This window comes from Malurus melanocephalus, unplaced genomic scaffold (genome assembly GCF_030028575.1).
Source record: "Malurus melanocephalus ecotype Western Australia unplaced genomic scaffold, MMel_1.1 scaffold_237, whole genome shotgun sequence".
Taxonomy (NCBI): domain Eukaryota; kingdom Metazoa; phylum Chordata; class Aves; order Passeriformes; family Maluridae; genus Malurus; species Malurus melanocephalus.
Genome location: NW_026623469.1, coordinates 934546 through 951537, shown reverse-complemented (window position 1 = coordinate 951537; position 16992 = coordinate 934546). Strand labels below are relative to the sequence as shown.

The 16992-nt window shown below is 61.9% G+C and overlaps 1 protein-coding gene across 3 annotated transcripts; it reads left to right on the top strand.

Annotated features, from left to right (window-relative positions):
* Positions 1-1435: 1435 nt before the first annotated feature.
* Positions 1436-14211, top strand: SHROOM4 (shroom family member 4). 3 transcript variants are annotated; one of them, XM_057374987.1, is made up of 10 exons: positions 1436-1649; positions 5043-5194; positions 6323-6454; positions 6982-8926; positions 9127-9188; positions 9597-10196; positions 10443-10859; positions 10968-11124; positions 11716-11988; positions 12070-14210. In XM_057374987.1, the coding sequence occupies exons 1-10, from the start codon at positions 1524-1526 to the stop codon at positions 12337-12339; spliced, it is 4134 nt and encodes a 1377-aa protein (XP_057230970.1). In that variant the 5' UTR covers positions 1436-1523; the 3' UTR covers positions 12340-14210. The 3 variants fall into 3 exon arrangements, with proteins under 3 accessions (XP_057230970.1, XP_057230968.1, XP_057230969.1); XM_057374985.1 differs by having other exon boundaries at positions 10935-11124; XM_057374986.1 differs by lacking the exons at positions 1436-1649; positions 5043-5194 and adding an exon at positions 5423-5682 and having other exon boundaries at positions 10935-11124; positions 12070-14211.
* Positions 14212-16992: the final 2781 nt, after the last annotated feature.

The following is a 16992-nucleotide window of genomic DNA, read 5'->3' as shown; positions in this document are numbered from 1 at the left end:
ATGGGGCACATGTACTGGGCTGCCTGCAGCTGGTCTGGGCAAGGTGAGGGCAGAGTTCAAAGCAGGTGCTTGTGAACAGAGACTACCAAGAAACACTTGAGAGACCCTTCCAGCACTGGGAATGAACAAGCCTAGGGTGGCTTGCCAGCCTGGCACTGCAAGCCCACCCTCCTGGGCCCGTGACAGGCAACCAGGGGCCGCAGGCGTTGCTTACACAGCGCAGCTTTCCAGGCCGGCTGTGCCTGGATGAGTAAGAGTCATGGCCTCAGGCGGGAAGGGGAGGAGCAGGACTCAGMCTCCCCCGGGGAATCTGTGCTGATCCACTCCCACCATTCCCGGCTCCTGCGGCCTCCTCTGCCTGCCTCAATTTCCCCCAAATGGTACAGCTGTCCCTCTTGGGCTAGGCAGGGAAAAGACAAAGGTGAAGAACGGCCAAACTGCCACACATGCCCTGAGGTGSCCGGCAGGATAGGCACAGGGTGGGGGCTGGGATGGCAGGTCAGACAGGAGCTGGCAGCATGTGCTGGCCTGCAGGCAGTGGAGCTCAGGGCGCCCGTGTGACTGCGGGGTGGGGTGCCAGGGGGGCTGCATCACCCTACTGTCACCCCCTCACACCCGCATGAGCACTGTCAAGCTGCTGCCGTGCCAGGCTAAGCTGTGCCGAGCTGGCCCTGATGCTATGGGTYCGTTGAGGCACCATATTGTGCTGGACCAAACTGGGTCACTCTGAGCTGAACTGTGCCTGGCCAAACTAAGTCAAGCCAGGCCAGGCTGTGCTGAGCTGAACTGTGCCAGCCCTGTTTGTCCAAGTCAACCAAGCTGAACKACACTGAGCAAAACTGGGCCAGTCCAAGTGGAGCTAAGCCAGGTGAGGCCCCTGGTTGTTTTGCATGGCACCAAACTGAACTGTGCCAGCCCTTTGTTGTGCTGATCTGAGCTAAACCAAGCCAGAATGTGCCAACCCAGCYGAACTGCACCGAGCCATGCCAGGCTGAGCCATGCTGGGCCAGTTAACCCATGCTGGCCCCCCGCCATCCCACACTGAGCTGAGCTGTGCTGTGCTGTGTCATGTTGCACTGAAGTGTGACAGCCTTCCAAATCATGCCATGCTGGGCTGAGCTGTACCAAGCTGAATTGAAATATGCCAGCTGAGCTGTACCAAGCTGAGCCAAGCAGCTCACTTCAGGTTCCTGGGCTAAAGGATGGCATGATAAGCCACTGAGTAGAAAGGTGTTGTGTTGTGCCATTGTGTGCAGAGCCATGCCATGAGTTGTTCTGAGTCAAGCTGTGCCATACCATGCCATGCCAGAGTTGTGCCATGGCAATGCCAAGCCATACCACACCATGCCGAGCCGTGACGGCCACCGCCGTCCCCCCGCGCCTCATTGGCGGCGGTGGAGCAGTCCCGGTGCGGGCCGGCCCCGCCCCGCACTCGCCCCGCGCCGCTCAGCCCGGGCGGGCGGGGGTGTAATTTCCTCCACGGCTCGGGGCCGGGCCGGGATGGGGCTGTAGCTGTAGCCGCCATGGAGCGGGCCGAGGGCCGGTCCGGCGCCCTCCAGTACGTCCATGTGCAGCTGCAGGGGGGCGCGCCCTGGGGCTTCACGCTGCGCGGCGGGCTAGAGCACGGCGAGCCCCTCATCGTCTCCAAGGTAGGCACCGCCGGCATAGTCCCGCGTGGGCTCTCTAGCATCCCCCCGCGAGGGGCCTCCCTCTGGCTGGGTGCGGGAGATGGGAGGACASACGCAGGGCGCGGCGGCGTCGGGAGTGCGTGGAGCCTCGGCCGCGGCGTCGCGTGTCCTGGTGCGGCRGGGTGGGGGTGGCCACTCGCACCCACGACCCCCGCGACCCGCCACTTAGAGCCGCGGGGAAGAGTGGGAGCGAGACGGGCGGAGGGGCAGCCCGGGCTCGGCGGCAGGAAGAAATTCCTCTGGCACATCCGTTGGGCTGGCGTCGGGGACTGCCCCCACATTCCCCCTCACGTCTTTCCCTGTCGCGTCCCGCGGGCCGTAGCTGGGGGAGATCAGCACCCTTTCGTATGCCCGTCCATCGGTACTGCGCCCATAGGCGCCCCAGGAGGGCTCTGCGGGGACATTGAGGGCCACGGTGGGGAAACCAGAGTCCGTCCCGTCATGCCCCGGCACCCCTGGAACGCAGGGGCTGGACCATGGTCGGGACGGGGTTGGCGTCCGGTTGCGGTGCCGAGCGGGGCCCGGCCGCGGCCGGGAGTGAGGGCTGAGAGTGACCCCTACGGCCCCGACGTCTTACCACGCACAGGGTCACCGATTTCCGAGGCCCCCGCCAAAGCATCGTCCTGCGGGGAGACTCGCGGTGAGACCCACTGGGAGCCGGGCAGCGGCCAGGGGAACCCCGATACCCGCCCCTCCACGGAGCCCGGACGAGTGCCTATCGCCGGGCGATTTGGCCGCCTGCCCGCCCGGTGTCACCGTCCTGCTGATCCGGGGTGCGGTGGCCCGGGCTTGCGGCCCCGGCGCTGTTCCCTGCCTCGAGCCGGGCCGACTGCGCCCCTGGGCCGTTCCACGCCCTCGGCGGGACGCGGGCAGCGCGGTCTGGCTGGGGGAGCTGGAAAAGTGGCTCCGGTCCCAGTCCTGCGCCCTGAGGTGGCACCGCCAGGGGGTGGGGAAGCGGGCGCCGAGGGGATAACTGCCCGCGTCCCGACTCGCTGCCGGCCCTCCGGGTGGTGAGTCCTTGTGGGACCGCCGGTTGCCGGAGGAGGGGATGGGAGGGCCCGGGAATTTTCCCCTCCACTTTTGAGAAGGGGGATGGCTTGCGTGCCGCAGGGTGTCTGCCCCTGCGCTCCCCCAAACGCCGCCACCGCGTGTSCTCGGCAGACAAAGGGGGCTTGTTTCAGCGCTCTGTGCATTCAGGGGAGGGTCCKCCGGGGCCACCGCTCCGCCGCTGCGGCTGGCCGAGGTGTATGCGGAGGGGGGGCGGCCCTCGCTTGCCGCGCGGGGGGCCCGGGCCGGAAAGGGGAAGGGCGTCCTCGCACTCGGTGACACAGTTTGGCTTCTGAGCCCACTCCGGGCGGGATCCCTTCCTGTGGCAGAGTCTCACAGCAGTGCTCAKATGTGCTCTAAGCCTTTCATGGGACTGCGAACGCCCTCCGGCACAGGCTCCCCCAAGCATGTCGGGGGCAAGGAGGGAGGTTGGTGTGGGGCAGGGTGGGCACAGCTCTGCCACTGCTCTGGTTGTGACTCCTAAGACAAATGTCTCCTGAGACAGACMGTCACGCGAGCCATCTGGTGCCCACTATTAGGGCACAGGGTGAACTCCAGGGATGGTGTTGGGGAAGTGTCCCTGGCTGGCCCAGCCAGGCAGGGCAGCAGGCRGTGGGGTTTGGCTGCCAGTGCTGAGTTCACTGGTAGCAGAGGCAGAACAAGGGGCTGTTTGTGCCAGATTTAGCTCCTGGTGAGCAATGCCAGGGCTGAGCCTGTCCATCCTGGTGCATGTGATGGCCCAGACATGGGTACAGACCTAGTGGTGTCCTGCAGCAGTGGGCACATCCTTCACCTCTGATTCATCCCCCTGGCCGTGGCAGGCAGGACTGGGTGGGCATGTGGCTGGACAGAGAATTGGTGTGAAGGTGCAGCCTGCCTTGCAGTGCTCTGCTGGTGCCCAGTGGCTGGCAGCAGCATGACAGTGGTTAAACCCAGGTGGTTCCATTGACTACATGGTGGGACTGGGAGCCCTCACAGGCGGCCAGGGTCCCCTGCAGTAAAGCAGGGCTGACATCTGGATAGGAGGGCTGACATCTGGATAGGAGGGCAGCCTGCTTGCACAGGCAGGCACATTGAGGTATGTCTGGCCTGGGCATGGCATTATGGTGCTCAGATCCCTGAAAAAAATGGGACAGTGGTGAGTTGGTGGGCCCAGCTGTGCCAGGCCGGGCCATGGGATAGTGGTGCACTGGGCACCTGCCTCYCTCCCTCCTAAGGTGACACTTTGTATCGGAGTAGTGGAATGCCCCCTGAGCCCTGCCCAGCACTAGGGCTGGAAAGGGGTGCCCAGGGACACATGCACCATGATTGGTCTGCTAGGAAGCCATGTGTACTCCCTGACACTGGGCCTGGCTGCTGTCCAGGCTGGTCCTGCAGGTGCTGTGAGCAGAGCTCATTCCTTGGCCAGGCCTGGGAGCAACTGGGCAGGGCGAGGAGCCCATGGACAGGGTGGGTGCAGGAGCCCCAGCATGAGGCCAGGTAAGCTCTGCCCTGTGGGTGGCTGTAGGGTCTTGCCACATCCACTCTGGGCAGTGGGGCACCTYATGTCCTGCCCCATGCTTCACCACCATGCACCATGCCCTATGCCACTGCCACCACGCAGCAGCAGCTTCGGTCACTTACCAGCCTTGTGGTGTGAGGGTCTGGACTTGGTGATCCCTGGCCATTGCAGTGGCAAGAGGGGCAGAGATCAGTGCCGGTAGTGGGCTCTCTGCCTACCCTGGCTGGGCACTGGTTGTCTCAGGGCTGCCTGCGCTGCACCTCCCAGCTAGGTCAGAGGGGATGGGCCAAAGTCCCATGTGCTAGTGGCACCATGGCTCTGCTTCCTCTAAGCACAGCAGTACAGGGTGRCATGTTCATTTTGGCCAGGGGTATCAGGGAGGGTAGGCATGTGCCAGGGCTCAGCACTTCACCTACTATTGTCTCCTAGGCGCTCGTAGGGTGGAATGGCATCCTTTGGGCATTGAAATCACTGTGGGTGCCCAGACAGGCTTGATGTGGGGTTGGAAGCAGCGGGCAGGGGGCTGGCATCCACGCCAGACAAAGGGCCCTTGTGCTGCCTGTGCCTGCGGGGGAATCTGCTGGGATGGGACATTTTTCTTTCTCCCCCCTCCCTGATGCCCTTGCTCAGAAATGCATGTGACCAGAGAAGGGGGAGAGCCTGGCCCTGCAGATCCCTCTGTGGTGCCTGGGGCTCAGGCACTTTCTCTGAAGCCTCTTTCTTCCCTGACATCCAGTGGCTGTGGAACCATCCCCTGAGATATTCTGGAGCCTGTGCCCTCCTTGATGCCCCTCTCTGTCACCCAGGTGGAGGATGGGGGCAAGGCTGCACTATCCCGCCGGCTGCAGCCCGGTGATGAGCTGGTGAACATCAGTGGGACACCATTGTACGGATCCCGCCAGGAAGCTCTGATCCTCATCAAGGGATCCTACCGAACTCTGAAGATGATCGTTCGCAGGTTGGCAGTGCTGTGGAGGGGACGCAGGGAGAGCTAGTGGGGCTTTACCTGTGTGGGGGACTGACATGAACCTAGAGGTGCCTTTGTCTCCAGCTTGGAAGTGCCTCTTGCTGGGACAGGGTGGGGAGCAGCCCCTTTGCTCCTGTTAGCACTCCCCATGGGTGGGGGTTCCCCAGCCAGCAAAGCCAGGGCATTGCATGGGGCATTGCGTCGGGCCACCCCCTTGCTGGGCGGTATCCTCAAATGTGGCCGCTCCTCTCCCTTTCTGCCTGCCTGCCTCCTGCCYGCCTGCTTGCCTGGGAAAGGAAGGAGAGGCGGGGCTGGGCCTTGCAGTCCTCCTCCTCCCCACCCCTCCAGCTGCATCCATTCCCTGGCTGCATCCTGAGTGACTCCAGCTCCAGCAGCACTCAGGGGCAGGGACCGCRCAAGGGCACTGGCCAAAGGGCAGGGGTCCCACAGGACTGGGCTGGGGCTCTGCATCATCCATGGTGAGTTTGGGGGCTCTGGGAAGTCCTTATGCTGACCCCACTGCTTGCCTCTCTCCTCATCCARTCAGCATATGCTATGGCAGCACTGGGCACTTGGGAGGTACAGGAGCTGGCTTCTGACCACGTCTGTGCAGTGGCATGTACTGGGGGGACTGGAGACTGCTATGGATGCCATGAGGGCTGGGACAGGGACCAGCACAGGAGCCTGTCCAGAGACATGATGTGGCTGGTGCTTGCTGCAGATGCTGAGGGACAAAGGAAAAAGGGGGAAGGTCGGGCTTGTGATGGAGACACAGATGTGGCCCCGGTGTTCCTTGGTGGAGCCAGTCCAGTCCTGGCTGGGACACTTGCCCTGGCATGGGCATTGCCCATGGACTGTGCAGGGGCCATGTCCTCGGTCCCCTGTTGGTGTGACAACAGGGATGCTGCAGTCTGGGGACCCCTGGTCAGTTGGGTGAGCTGTGGGATCGCCTTGCCCAGTGCTGGGTGCTGGCAGGGCTGGACCCTCCTTGCTGYCGTCCCCTTTGGGCGGGCGCTGGCCTGGAGGGGACAGGAAACCCCGTAGGAAGTGACTTCAGCCCCGGTTCCTTGACCTGGCTTCCTCCCCATTCTTGTCCTTTCCCGCTGTTGCTCTTGGCAGGAGGAGTGTGCCCGTCCTCCGGCCCCATTCCTGGCACATGGCCAAACTTGCTGAAAGCCGCCCTGACGTCCCCACCATGCACTGCCCGGCCGATGCCTTCAGCCTCTCCTGGCCCTCRGGGTGTGATGTCAGGTGAGACCCTGGGATCAGTTATGAGACTGTGCAAGGGGAGGGTGTAGATGGGACACCCTCTTGGGTTGTGGCAATGGGGTTGGGATAGRTGCTCACATACACCACTTTTGAGCATCCCCACTCATCCTGCCACTGCACTCCCCTTTCCCTTGGCTGTTTACTCCCAGCTCCCGGCAGGAAGGGGTGGTGGCTCTGCTGGAGACGGCCAGGAGCTTAGTCCCACTGCCCCTGCTGCCAGAGCTGGGAGGTTTCGAGTGGCTGGAGTCACGCACACCCTGTATTCCCTGTGCCTGCTCCCCCTCCCAGTGCCAGAGAACCTTGGTGATGCCCCCAACCCGGTGGTGAAGGGCGGGTTGGGGCTGTGCTGCCCTGTGCTCTTTTGTCCCAGGGAGGGTGTATGTGTGGGGGTGGGCTCCTTGGGATCTCTGCGAAGCTGGATGGGGGGTGGCAGGTGCCTGTAACACTGGGGTGGGGCTGGGCAGCAGCAAGCTGTCCCTGCAGTGGAACCCACTGTCCTGGCACTGCAGCACTGACCGGAGCAGCTCCATCGGGAGCATGGAGAGCCTGGACCATCCCGGCCAGGCCTACTATGAAGGAGACCCCTCACCCGCTGACCAGGGCATGTACCACAGCAAGCGGGACTCGGCCTACAGCTCCTTCTCTGCCAGCTCCATCGCCTCTGACTGTGCCCTCTCTCTCCGTCCTGAAGAGGCTGTGTCCATCGACTCCAGCCTCCAAGGCCCCTGCAAAGCCTCTGATGGGCGCTACCTGACCTCAGGGGCTGAGCCATTTGCCAGCCGGCACCTTGAAGCCTGGCGGGCACCTGTGCCCCCCCAGCCCCCTGTCAGGAGGGACAGCCTGAGGGCAGCCCCAGCTGGTGGAGGGGACAGGCACCAGGTGTCAGTGTCAGCAGACAGGCTGCATGCCAARGGCCGGTGGATCTCTGACACCTTCCTCTGCCAGCGGGATGGGGAGGTGGAAGTGGTAGGCAGGACACTGGCGCCATACCCCACAAAGGACCGTCTCTCTGCTGACCAGTATTACATGCTGAGCTCCCACCCGGACCGATGCCCGGCTGAGCCACTCTTGGGGGAGAGCATGGAGTCTGACAACCAGCCATACCTGGATGACAGCATGCACCAAGTGCCGGATGCCATGACAGCAGGTGACAACCCGTTGCTGTCCCCTCTCAAGGGCCATGTGTCGCACCGGCACAGTGCTCCTGAGCAGTTGCTGGCCTCCCAGCTCCGCTCCCTCCAGCTGGGCACCAGCAGTGGGCAAGCCTTGCCAGCTCCCAGTGGGCACCGCTGGACCTTGTCCCCTCTGTGTCCTGAGGGCAGCCAGGGGGGAGCCACAGGGGCTGCCCAGGACTCCCCCCACCGCCCAGAGTCTTGCTGCCGCCCACCTCCCTGCCGCTGCTGCCCTGAACTGCAGCAAGCCTGTGGGCAGGATGGCCAGGGACCCAGCCCAGCACTCAGCACTGAGGGACCAGTGGAGGAAGAGAGCCAGGCAGGGGCCCGGCGGTCTGGGGGTCCTCCCCACCGCTCTGCTCAAATGCGCCGCCGCAGCGACCGCTTTGCTACTAGCCTGCGCAATGAGATCCAGCGGCGCAAGGCCCAGCTTCAGAAGAGCCGGGGTCCTGGTGCACTTCCACCTGGTGAGGAGCCGGTGGAGGAGACTGAGGAGCCCTCCGAGGGGACTGTACTGGCAGAGGGATCACCTGCCCGGCCTGAGTGTCTTAGCCCTGTGCCGAGTGAGGACAGCAGGAACACTGGCCGCTCTGGAGACCGGGGTATCCCCACCCCTGACCCAGTGCCAGCCCCCAAAGGGCCCCCCTCCCCTGAGCAGGCAGTGCCAACAGCCAGGGGCCGCTGGCACTGGTCCCCAGAGCGCAAGYTGCAGCCACAGCACTCACGCAGCCCCAGTGACTCRGAGGGCTACAGACAGGGCCCGGTGRCCCGCAGCTCCCCGCCACGGGGCAGCGATGAGGCGGTCCTGATGCCCTTTGCCGACCGCCGCCGGTTCTTTGAGGAGAGCAGCCGACTGGCACCACCCCGGCACAGCAAGCCACCAGCAGGTGATCGCGGCACCTTCCAGCCCCCTGGCCCTGAGCACCGGGATGTCCATCGCCTCTCTGTGGACCAGCCCTACAGCTCCCCATCACCCAGCCRCCCTGGCTCTACTGGCCCCTATGCTGAGTGTTGCCGGGAGCAGCCCCACTGTTACAAGCCACTGGGGAGGCCGGGGGAGCTGGATTACCTGCGGGGCTTCTCCTACCCCTGTGGGGTTCCCCTGCGCCCTGAGCCCTGCCGCTACTGTGGAGGGGACCTGGGCCCACCACCACTGCCCCGTGGCCACACCTGCTGCTGTCACCCTGTGCCCTGGGTGCGCTGCCCTGACTGCTGCTGCCCGGCCCCCCATCCTGGGCGAGAGGAGAGYGATGCCCGGCCCCCCCAGAGAGCTTTCGTCCCGGTGAGTAACGCCCTGTGCGACTGTGCTGGGGAGCACCACTGGCACCCGGTTGCACCCCTGATACATGATGTTGGATTGGGGCGCAGAGTACTGTGCCCCCATTGGCCCTGCAGATCTCCTGCATGCCTTCTGCACCTGAATGGGGATGGGACAGAGGTGCTGGGGGAGGGGGAATTCACACTCCCTCCCCCCACACACAGGAATTTCCTCAGAATGAGTGGGAACCACCCGCAATAACCAGGAAAGTCAGCCAGTCCATCAGGTAAGCCCATGCCAGGTGCCAGGGTGCTGGGATGTGTGTGCCACTCAGTGGGGACCTGTGTGCCAAGGGAATATGGGGACCGCCACGATTTTGATTAGGGATGTACAAAGTGCCTCCCATACTGTCTTGGCTATTCTCGGCGTGGTGCCCTTTGAGGCGGGAGGGGGCATGCAGGGCCCCTCACACGGGGGTGTGAGGAAGTGTCCACAGCAAAGGTGGTCCCTCCTCACACTTCCCCAGAGGTCTGGGGCCATCTCCAGGGGGCTGTACCCAACGGGAAAGCCTGGGCTTGTCCCACTAGTGCGACTGAATGACTAGCTGGGGTAAATGAGGCAGAACATGCAATGGCCTGAACTGCCCAGATGGGTGGCTGTGTGCGGGAGGACGGGTGACTCCTTCTCTTCCTAGTGAGCTCTCCAGCTACCCACTGAGCTTCCCAAGGCTTGGCGCCTTCCACACCTGCCTTGAGAGCAACGAGCCAGAGTGGCCACCCTGTTACCGGGCCACATCCACGCATGACCTCTTGTGGGATAGTGACCGCCTGGCCCACACCCCTGAGAGCCCCCCAGATCTGCTGTACCGCCCACTGCGGGGCAGAGCCTTCTCTGAGAGCCACCTCAACCTGGAACCTGCCAGCTCCTGGGGCCATGACCGGAAGGAACTTCTCCGTGCCAAGTTGGACCCTCCCAGCGTCCCCAAAAAGAAGTGCCCCCCACCTCCCCGCCCACCTCCCCCCAACTGGGAGAAGTACAAACAGCGCCGGGCATCCCAACACCCACCAGATGGTGCTGGGCATGGCTCTGCCTTCTCTGCTGCCCCGGTGCCAATCTGCAGCATTRTTGAGGCAGTGAGAGAGCGGTCACAGAGCCTCACTGGGGAGCAGGAAGGCCAGTCCTGGGGGCGCACTGCACGCCTCCCTGCTCCACCAGGTTCCTGGTGCCGACCTGAGCCCCGCAGATCACTCCGCAGGACTCCTGGGCCTGATGCTGCCAACGCTGAGATTTGCAGGCAAGTGCATGGGGGTGGGAGTGAGRCTGCAGGCACAACCTGGACACATGAGGGGCTTTCATGGGTACGTGGCCCCTTGTACCCTGTGTTAGAGCATCCTAATCCACCCCTTGAAGCACCCTGTGGGGGGTTTTTTTGTGTTGCGGGATGTCCCTGACTTCTTTCCCTGGGATGGCCATAGCCCTGAGTGTCCCTCTCCCCATGGGTGGGCAGGGGAGCTGACATACCCGGGGTGGGTGTTGGCAGGGTGTCAGGGGCTGGGGAGAAGCAGAAGAAGATGAAGCAATCATGGGAGATGGAGGAGCAGCCCCAAAGGCTCATCCAGAACCAGGAGCAGGGCTGTGCCAGTCCCCGTGGGGTGGGTGAGTGCTCCCTGTCCCTGCGTTGTGGCCCTGGCCCTGCCCTGCCAGAGGCACTCAAGCCCAGTCCTGGGGCAGTGGAGGGGGTGAGCTGCCAGGGCAGCCAACCCCAGCCCCGCTGCAAGGACTCTGAGGAACTGCTGTGGGATGTGGCTGTCAGGGACCATTCCCTGGCCAGTGGCCTGACCCCCTGCCCTGGCACTGCCACTGAGGTGATGGGTGAGCTGCTGGTGGCAGGGGAGCGGCAGGCCTGGCGGAAGTGTCTCCAGCAGGACTGGCACCTGGAGGCTCTGACACAGGACAGGTAGGGCTGGCACGGCACTGGGCCCCATGCCAAGGGCAGGCTGACACCCCCAGTGCTTACCCCTGTCTCCCTCAGCAAAGGTTTTGAGCCCATCTCACCGCCTCCCAGGAGTGCTGCGAGTGCCAGTTCCTTCCCAGTGCACTACGGTGTGGCAGTGGGTAAAGCAGAGCCACTTAACAAGGTGAAGGCACTGCCGGAGGTAGTGGAGGGGAACTCAGAGGATGAGGAGGAGGAGGAGGTGGACCACGAGCTGGTGGAAAAGAAGGTACAGACATTGCTGGGGCCATGCCCTTGTGCTTCCCCATTGCCCTTGCGCTTCCCCATTGCCCTTGCGCTTCCCCATTGCCCTTGCCAGGTGCTCATGGAGTCTGGGGGCATTTCTGGATGCTCATGGGGACTAAGGCATCATTGGTTGCTCATGGGAGCTGGGGACATCACCCACCTGTACATGGGCATGGTGGTCATTGCTGGATGCTTGCGGGGGCCAGGAACATTGCCATATGCTCACGGGGCTGGGACATTGCCAGATGCCTGCAAGGACCAGGGGCATTTTCAGGTGCTTGTGGGASTTAGGAGTCTCACCAGATGCTCATGGGTACTATCATCTCCAGATGCTCGGTGCTGGGACTGGGATGTTCCCAGATGCCCGCAGGGACCGGGGGCATCCCTTAGGTGCACATGGAGTCAGTYATTGACAGATTCTTGCAGGGACTGGGGATTGCCAGTAGCTCATGGGAACCAGGGGTGCCACAAGGTTCCTGTGTTCTGTGGGCCCCAGCACCCCTACACCTCTGTGCCAGTCCCATGATCCCATAGGGAATGGCCCCAGTTGCCTCTGACCCCTTTGCTCTGGCAGCTGCAGCTGATTGAGAGCCTGAGCCGCAAGCTGGTGGTGCTGCAGGAGGCACAACGTGGGCTGCAGGAAGACATCAGCGCCAATGGGGCACTGGGAGAGGAYGTGGCTGCCCGCCTGCAAGCCCTCTGCACCCCAGGGGAGTTCGACAAGTACCGCCTCTTTGTGGGTGACCTGGACAAGGTGGTCAACCTCCTGCTTTCCCTCTCGGGGCGCCTGGCCCGGGTGGAAACTGCCCTGGGCAGCCTGGGTCCGCACGCCCCTGCTGAGGACAAGGTGGGCATGGGGCAGGGGACCTGCGCCCGTGAGGTTTTGGGGTGCAGGATGTCCTGCCAATGCCACCTGTCTTGCCCACAGCTGGCCCTGCGGGAGAAGCAGCAGCTGCTGGTGGCACAGCTGGAGGATGCCAAAGAGCTGAAGGAGCACGTGGGGCGGCGGGAGGAGGCAGTGGGTGCCATGGTGGCACGGTACCTGCCCGCCGAGCACCTCCAGGACTACCAGCACTTTGTCAAGATGAAGTCGGCCCTCATTGCTGAGCAGCGGGAGCTGGAGGAGAAGATCAAACTGGGCCAGGAGCAGCTCAGGTGCCTGCGTGAGAGCCTTGGCCAGGCTTCCAAGGGCTGCTAGACCCCTTACCCGGCCTCCCTCTGGGATCCTGGCTGTGGTCCCAGCTTGCTGCCAAAGTGGTTCCAGCCCCTTGTGGGCTCTCCCTGTGTCTGTCCATCTGTCCAACCTCTGCCTTTTATTTATTTTTCTGGTTTACCAAGCAGGGGAGGGGCTGCCAGTCCAGGTTCTGACAGGGGCTGTTGTGCCACAGATCTGTCATGTGCTCTGTGGCCACTCAGCAGCCTGTGGTCCAGCAAGACCAGATGGATGGATGCTACCAGCACCCTCACGGGTCTTTCTGTGCCCATGGGGTCCCTCCAGCTTGTCCTGGACACCACTGTCTGTCTTGTATCCAGTGCTGCACCACATGCCTTAAACATCTCTCGGCTACCCTGGGGTATATTCATGCAGCACTTGAAAGGGTTAAACCAGGCTTGCTCTCTGTCATGTCTGTTTGTCTGGCTCTGTCCATCTGTCCAGTGGGAGCTGAAGGAATTTCAGCCCTGGCATCCTCTTCCTCCCCATTGTGTCAGAAACAATAGCCCTGGCCAGTAGGTTCTTAACCCACTCCCTGCTGGSTGAGGGACCACATGGGGCTGAGGTGGGTGCCAATAGGTGTACCTGTGTCTTGGCATGGTGCCCTGCCAGGGCATGGGGTTCTGGGACCAGTTCGCTGGGGCCTGCAGCTACCCTCTGTCACTAGTGGTGTGGGCATGGAGATAACTGGGTCTCATCCAGCCATCACCTTCAGCTTCTAGCCCAGCACCAGGAGTGACTAATGGAGGAAAAACCACATTAAGGACAAAACGGGGTACATGTCCCTTCCTCTGTGCTGCAACAGCACTGAGATGTCATCCCCACACTGTCCACCTGTCTCCATGGAATGGGCAGGTGCCTTGATTCTGATTTTGCACAGGGGTTTAATGCAACCAACAGGAGCGTGGGGCAGGGGCTAAACGTTTTGGGGAGGCAGGGGGCCTACAGTGCTTTGGGGTGACCCCATAGCTGGACGATCCCTTTCCCAGGGTGCAGGCAGCACCCATGCCTGCCTGCGTGCCCCAACAGCAGCCCCACTTGGGGCTGCCCCTGCTCRGGGCCACCCTTAGCCTGTTAAACACTATACCCCATACCTGCCTGGTTGTACCATGGGATGGTGCCTAGCAGAAGTGGGGTCCTCAACATTCTCTTCATCTCAACTACCCCCAAGATCATTGCTAGGACCAAAGACTGCACCAGTGGGGGGCCATGCTGTTCTCATGATGGGTTCAGCAGCCCTTCACGGGATCCTGTGCTGTAGGAGCTGCCAGTGCCTTCATGTTGCTGCGTGCCTTTGTACGTCTCACACTAAAGCAGCAGCCAGAACTGCATGTCTGTCCAGTTGTGTCTCCGGTTTGTCCCTATGCCACAGCAAGTGGCRCCAGAGCGAGGAGGGAGTAGTTGCTCCATCGGGAAGAATCAAGCCTTGGCAAACTCTTGGGATCTGAATGCCCCTGTGGCACAGGGAACACCTGAAGTGCAGCTGTGGGCAGGGTGTCCTCTGCACCCAGTGCTCCTAGGCTGGAGTACAGGACGGTGCCTGGACCCTTCCCCAGGGATGCATGTAAGGGTCACAGCACTTGGGTGGTGGATGTAGCAGTTTCCCTGGCAATCTGCCAAAGCGGCGCTACCAGAGTTTTTGGGGCAGCCCARAACGGGAGGGGGTGGCTGTTCTCGGGGGATGTTGCCGTGGTGCTGCTGAGCCTGTTCGGGGTGTCACTGCGGTACGGCAGGGTGCTGCCCAGTGGCTTCCCTGGGGACTCCTCTGCTCGCCGGTCGCATAGAGCAATGCGGGCAAGCAGCGCTCGCGCCCCGCTGGGCGGCGCCATCCTCGCGCGGACTGCGCGCGTGCAGGTGGGTGCGGAGGCGCAGGTGTGCGCGCGTGCGGGGGCGCGCGGCGGCGTGCGCGTGCACAGGGGGCGGGGCGCCGGGGCTGGTGCAGGGTGAGTCCGTGCGTTTGAGCGCAATGTACGGGGCGAGTGAGTGCGGGCGAGGGCGAGCATGTGGCTGTGCAGGGGATACAGGCACGTGCACCTCGGTACGCACAAGTGGACACATGCATGCACAACTGAACACTTACACAGATTAATGCATGCACRTGCCTGTGAGCACACACGTTCACATAGCTGAACACGCGCCGTTTGTGCGAGCACATATGCGCAGGGCATAGGGAAGGGCACGGCCCCGTGGTGGTCACAAGCACTAGTGGCGAGTGACTGCACATGCAGGTGAAAACACGGGGAATTTGTCCTCTGTATGACGTGCACATGTATGTAAGTGTGAGTTCACGGGGCCACTTGTGCAAGCTCTTGCATATGGATAGCTGCAGGCACAGGGAAACTGTCTCATGACTCATTCAAAATCCCATTTCCCTCCATGCAGCTCCAGCTGCTGCCATATAGGACCATTGGCCCAAAGCATGATGGTATGGCCAGGTTGCTGGGTACTGAGCTCTCAGTCCTGGATATGGCCATGGTATGGGGTGTCCTGGGGATCCTTGTGTGGGATCCCAGAGGAGATGCAGGCTAGCAGGCCYGTCATAATATTCAGGGTCCTGAGTCTCCCAGAGGTGCAAACAGAACCCACAAAGGTGGAGTAGCCCCTGGCCCTGGTGTCTGTCTCCCCATTGTGATAATCTCTCCATTTTACAGATCCCAGATCTGTCCCATGATATCCCAYACACCTGAGCTGGGGAAGGATGAGGACGTGGCAGATAGTGATGCTTTAATGAGAGACTGCTGCCACATGTGGGACATGGGGAATCCTGGAGCGTAAAAGTCCAAACCCCGTAGTAGCACGGCCCCCCCCCCCCCCCCCCCCCCCCCCCCCCCGGGTCCCACTATCCATTACAGCCCAAGGAGCAAAGCCATGGATTGGGAAGGGACGAGAGCTCTCCCTGTCCGTAGGCTGGGACAGCGTGTCCCAGCAGGAAGCGGGGGGTGCAGGACTCTGCCAGCATGGAGAGCCCAGAGCAGCAGCAGGTGAGAGATGAGCACAGGGGCCCATGGGACACTCTGGGGTGGAAAGGGRGGCCAGGCCTTCTCTCCCTAGATACCCTAGATATAGGCTGTTTGGCAGTACACCTCCATGTGTGCATACATGGGTTCTCCAACACATATTCCTGAGCGTTTCTATGCAGTCACACCTCTTGGGGGTATCCGCATGCAACAGAATCACAGAATCACAGAGGGGTTTAGGGTTGGGAGGGATCTTTGAAGGATATTCTGTTCATACCCCCTGCCATGGGCAGGGACATTTTCCAGGGATGTCAGGTTGCTCCAAGCTCTATCCAGCCTGGYACTGAACACTTCTAGAGATGGGCCAGCCAGCCACAGCTTCTCCGGGCAACCTGTGCTAATRTGTCACCACTCTCATGATAAAGGATATCCTCTTTCTATCTAACCCAACCACAACACAGATCACTTTATAACTGTTGCTCCATGCTCTGTCTTGATATGCCCTGTGAAAAACTCTCCTTTTGGAGCCCCCTTGAGATATTGAAATGCTACTCTAAGGTCTCCCCGGTCTTCTCCAGGCTGAACAACCCCACATCTCACAGTGTCCATAGTAGATGGTTTTCATCCTTCAGAGCACYTGTTCCAACAGCTCCTTGTGCTGGAGACCCCAGAGCTGGAGCCAGCACTTCTGGGCATCTGGCTAGAGCAGAGCAGAGCAGAAGGAGAGAAACTCCCTTCCTCATCCTGCTGCTTACGCTGCTGGGGATGCACTCAGGACATAGGTGGCTTTCTGGACTGCCAGCACGTTTGCGTGCATGTGGAAAAGTGTGTACAAGTAAGTGTGTGGAGGCATCTGTGTGTGTCCTCTGCCATGCCTCCATGTGTTGCCATATGCCCATAGGCTTGCATGGCAATGGTGCACATGCTCACCTGTGCCTGCGATGTTCATGTGGGTATCTGCACAAAAATGTATCTGGCYACAGTGTGAATGCTCACCCATGCCAGCCATGTACCCACGCTTGTCCATGTGGGGAACACACAAATATGTGTACAGTGGCAGTGCATGTGGTCAACCAAGCTCACGCACATCTATGTGCATGCACATGGTGCATATGCTTTCCCATGCCTGGGGCGTGCAGGCTTGTGCATATGATCTGTGACCACACGTAAGGGCATGGAAACCCTGCATGTGCCTGCCTGTGCATATGCCTGTGAGGATGGTGTACACACAGATGCGTGGCTGTGATGCCTGTGCATATGCTGGCCCTGCCCACATGGGTGATGCACACACAGGTGCACTGCAGTGGTGCATATGCTTCCCCATGCCCACGCATGTGCCCATGTGAGTGAAGCACTCTTTGTGCATGGTGGCAGTGTAAGTGCACGCCCATGCCTGAGCCGTGTCCGCCCGTGCATGTGTGAGCATGTGCACACGTATGTGCATGGTGATGTGTATGTGTGTGCGCGCGTGGCCACGCCGGGGCTGTGCATGCCTGTGTGAGCGCAGGAGTGCGCGCACCGGAGTGTCGGTGGCAGTGCTGTGCACACCCCCGCTGGGTGTGCCCGCCGTGCCTGTGTGAGCGCAGGAGTGCGCGCACCGGAGTGTCGGTGGCAGTGCTGTGCACACCCCGGTTGGGTGTGCCCGCCGTGCCCGTGTGGGCGGGCAGTGCACACGTGTGTG